Here is a 2,623-nt window from a genome sequence, read left to right as displayed (position 1 = left end):
TCTAGCTAGGGGACATGGATCATAAACAAAAAAACAAATAAATAGACAAGAGGTGAGAGTTTATAAGGATATGAAGAATAACACAGAGTGAAAGAACGGTATTCATGGTGAGTAAAAGGGGGCTATTTTATAAAGGTGATCAGGAAAACATTCTGTAATAGAGTAACATTTGAGCAATGACCTTAAAGGAGTAAGGGAGCATTCTACACAGAGAAAAGCAAGTACAAATGCCCTGATCAGGAACATGCTTGAAGTTGTCAGATTGTGAAGAAATAGGTAGAAAATCATGTGAATGAAGTAGGGTAAAAGAATGAAGAGGTAAAAAAAAATAATTTAAATCTACAAAAGAAACATGAAATATCAGCGTTAATCATTTCAAAGCATTTCCAGAAGTACATTACTGGTTTTCAGTGAATTTTTAGTAGTATAAGAATTGGTAATAATATCTGAAGAATTTGAAAAATACTTGTAGTCTTCTTCTGTTTTCTCATACTCCGGCTGTTTTTTACCTTATGAAAATTGTAGTATGAGCATGTTATTTCTATGTAATGACTCAGTTAAGAGAGAAATATTAATTCACTTCAGATGCTATATGTATGTATCTCCCAGGAAAATGAGCCTCCAAAATTACATCCTTTCATTTAATAGTGTATTATTTTCATGTAGGACTCGTAGAACAGAATTCAACTAAGGGGTGAAAAATATTGGACATAAATTTCTATTCTAGTACATAATTAAATATTTAAATTATTATTATTAAAAACTGCAACATTCCATTTATTTCTGGGAAATTTCCTACTCCAGTGTGTATGTATCCTCATGGGCACACGTGTGCACTTCTGTTCATGGCCTCATGTGTGCCCCTATTTTATGTGTCTCTGCATTGATGTGGTAGAAAAAAATGCATGTAGAATAAGTGAATAAACCCTTATCCTGAATAAAATTGGGACAATTAAGCCCCAAGACATCTTAGCTATTCTTGTTCAGGTTTATATTTCTACACATAATGTTTGCCTTTTTTCAGGACAAGAGATTTTGAATAAGTTAGGATACCACATCAGGAGCTTAATCTCACTATGGCCTTATTGTAACTAGATTAGTGCACACTGTACAATGTTAAATCACAATCCTAGAGACAGTTTTGACTCTAAAACAGTCTTCATGAATGCATTCTTGACCTCCTTGTTCCTCATGCTGTAGACCACAGGGTTCATCATGGGGATGACCATAGTGTAGAACACGGATGCCATTTTGTCTGTGTCCATGGAATGGCTGGAGCTGGGCTGTAAATACATGAAGATGATTGTCCCATAGAAGATGGACACTGCAATGAGGTGGGAGGCACAGGTGGATAAAGCCTTCTGATATCTAGTAGATGAGTGCATCTTCAGGATTGTGATAAATATGAATATATAGGAAATCATGATAATCAGGAGGGCAAAAAAGATGTTGAAACTCACTATGTAAACGAGAACCAGCTCACTGACATGTCTATCAGAGCAGGAAAGAATCATGACTGCTGGAACATCACAGAAAAAGTGATGGATTACGCTGTTCATACAGAAAGAGAGGCGAATATCCAATATCCAATATGGATAGAGGCATNGTCTCCAATATGGATAGAGGCAGTCAGGAAACCACAGATGTAGGAGCCCATGGCCAGACAAGCACACACACCTGTCGTCATGGTGGTGGTGTAATGGAGGGGTTTGCACACTGCTGCATAGCGGTCATAAGCCATTGAGGCCAAGAGATAATTTTCCGCAGTGGCAAAGGCCACAAAAAAGAACATCTGAGCAGCACATGCATTGTAGGAGATGACCTTGTCTCCTATAAGCAAGCCAGCCATGACCTTGGGAGTGACAGCTGTAGAGTAACAAAAGTCCACCAGAGACAGGTTACTGAGGAAAAAGTACATGGGTGTGTGGAGACAGGAGTCCAACAGAATCAACATGGTGATCCCCAAATTCCCAACCAGAGTGATGAGGTAGATGAGGGTGAACATTGTGAAAAGGGGAAGCTGCAGGTCCGGGTCATTGGTTAGTCCCAGCAGGATGAACTGTGTCACTTCCGTCCTGTTATCCATCAATATGAGAACCACAAAGGCTCTGTGGCTACAAAAAGGAAGAAATGGGTGATAAACAAAGAAACTTATATTAAAAAGTGTACCCACAGTATGTGGTATTTCATTAGAGCAATAACTCGTATTTCAAGATTCTCCAGATAACACATTAGTTTAACATCAAAGGTTAGTGTAAAACTGATATATATACATATATACATACATGTATATATGTATATATGTATATATATATTTACAGACTGTTGACTCTGAAATGTGGAGCATCTCCTCAATTCTAAAATTTCATAAATTTGTAAACTGAGATGTAGGAAATTAACTAACTTGATCACAATAGCTTGTCCAGAATGAATACACCTGGCAGGTCACTTTTCCCAAGCCTAGTAAAGCAGGTACTTGCATGTTGCTGACTTCCTAGGAACTGCTGTAGACACTGTGGGTTTACAGACATNCACTGTGGGTTTACAGACAGTCCCCAACCTACGATGACTTGACTTTATGATTTTTCAACCTTACGATGGTGCAAAAGTGATACACGTGCAG

General features: G+C 37.9%; 1 protein-coding gene across 1 annotated transcript; it reads right to left on the bottom strand.

The window, feature by feature from the left end:
- Window positions 1-1,121: 1,121 nt before the first annotated feature.
- Window positions 1,122-2,089, bottom strand: LOC100474854 (olfactory receptor 5B3). The gene is given in 2 exon segments (XM_002930997.4): window positions 1,122-1,595; window positions 1,598-2,089. Coding segments are annotated over 2 exon segments (963 nt in total). The 5' UTR covers window positions 2,087-2,089.
- Between the last annotated feature and the right edge of the window lie 534 nt (window positions 2,090-2,623).

Source organism: Ailuropoda melanoleuca, unplaced genomic scaffold, assembly GCF_002007445.2.
Source record: "Ailuropoda melanoleuca isolate Jingjing unplaced genomic scaffold, ASM200744v2 unplaced-scaffold4810, whole genome shotgun sequence".
In the NCBI taxonomy this organism is placed as follows: Eukaryota; Metazoa; Chordata; class Mammalia; order Carnivora; family Ursidae; genus Ailuropoda; species Ailuropoda melanoleuca.
Note: the sequence above shows the minus strand (reverse complement) of the source record. Positions and strands in the feature narration are given on the sequence as shown.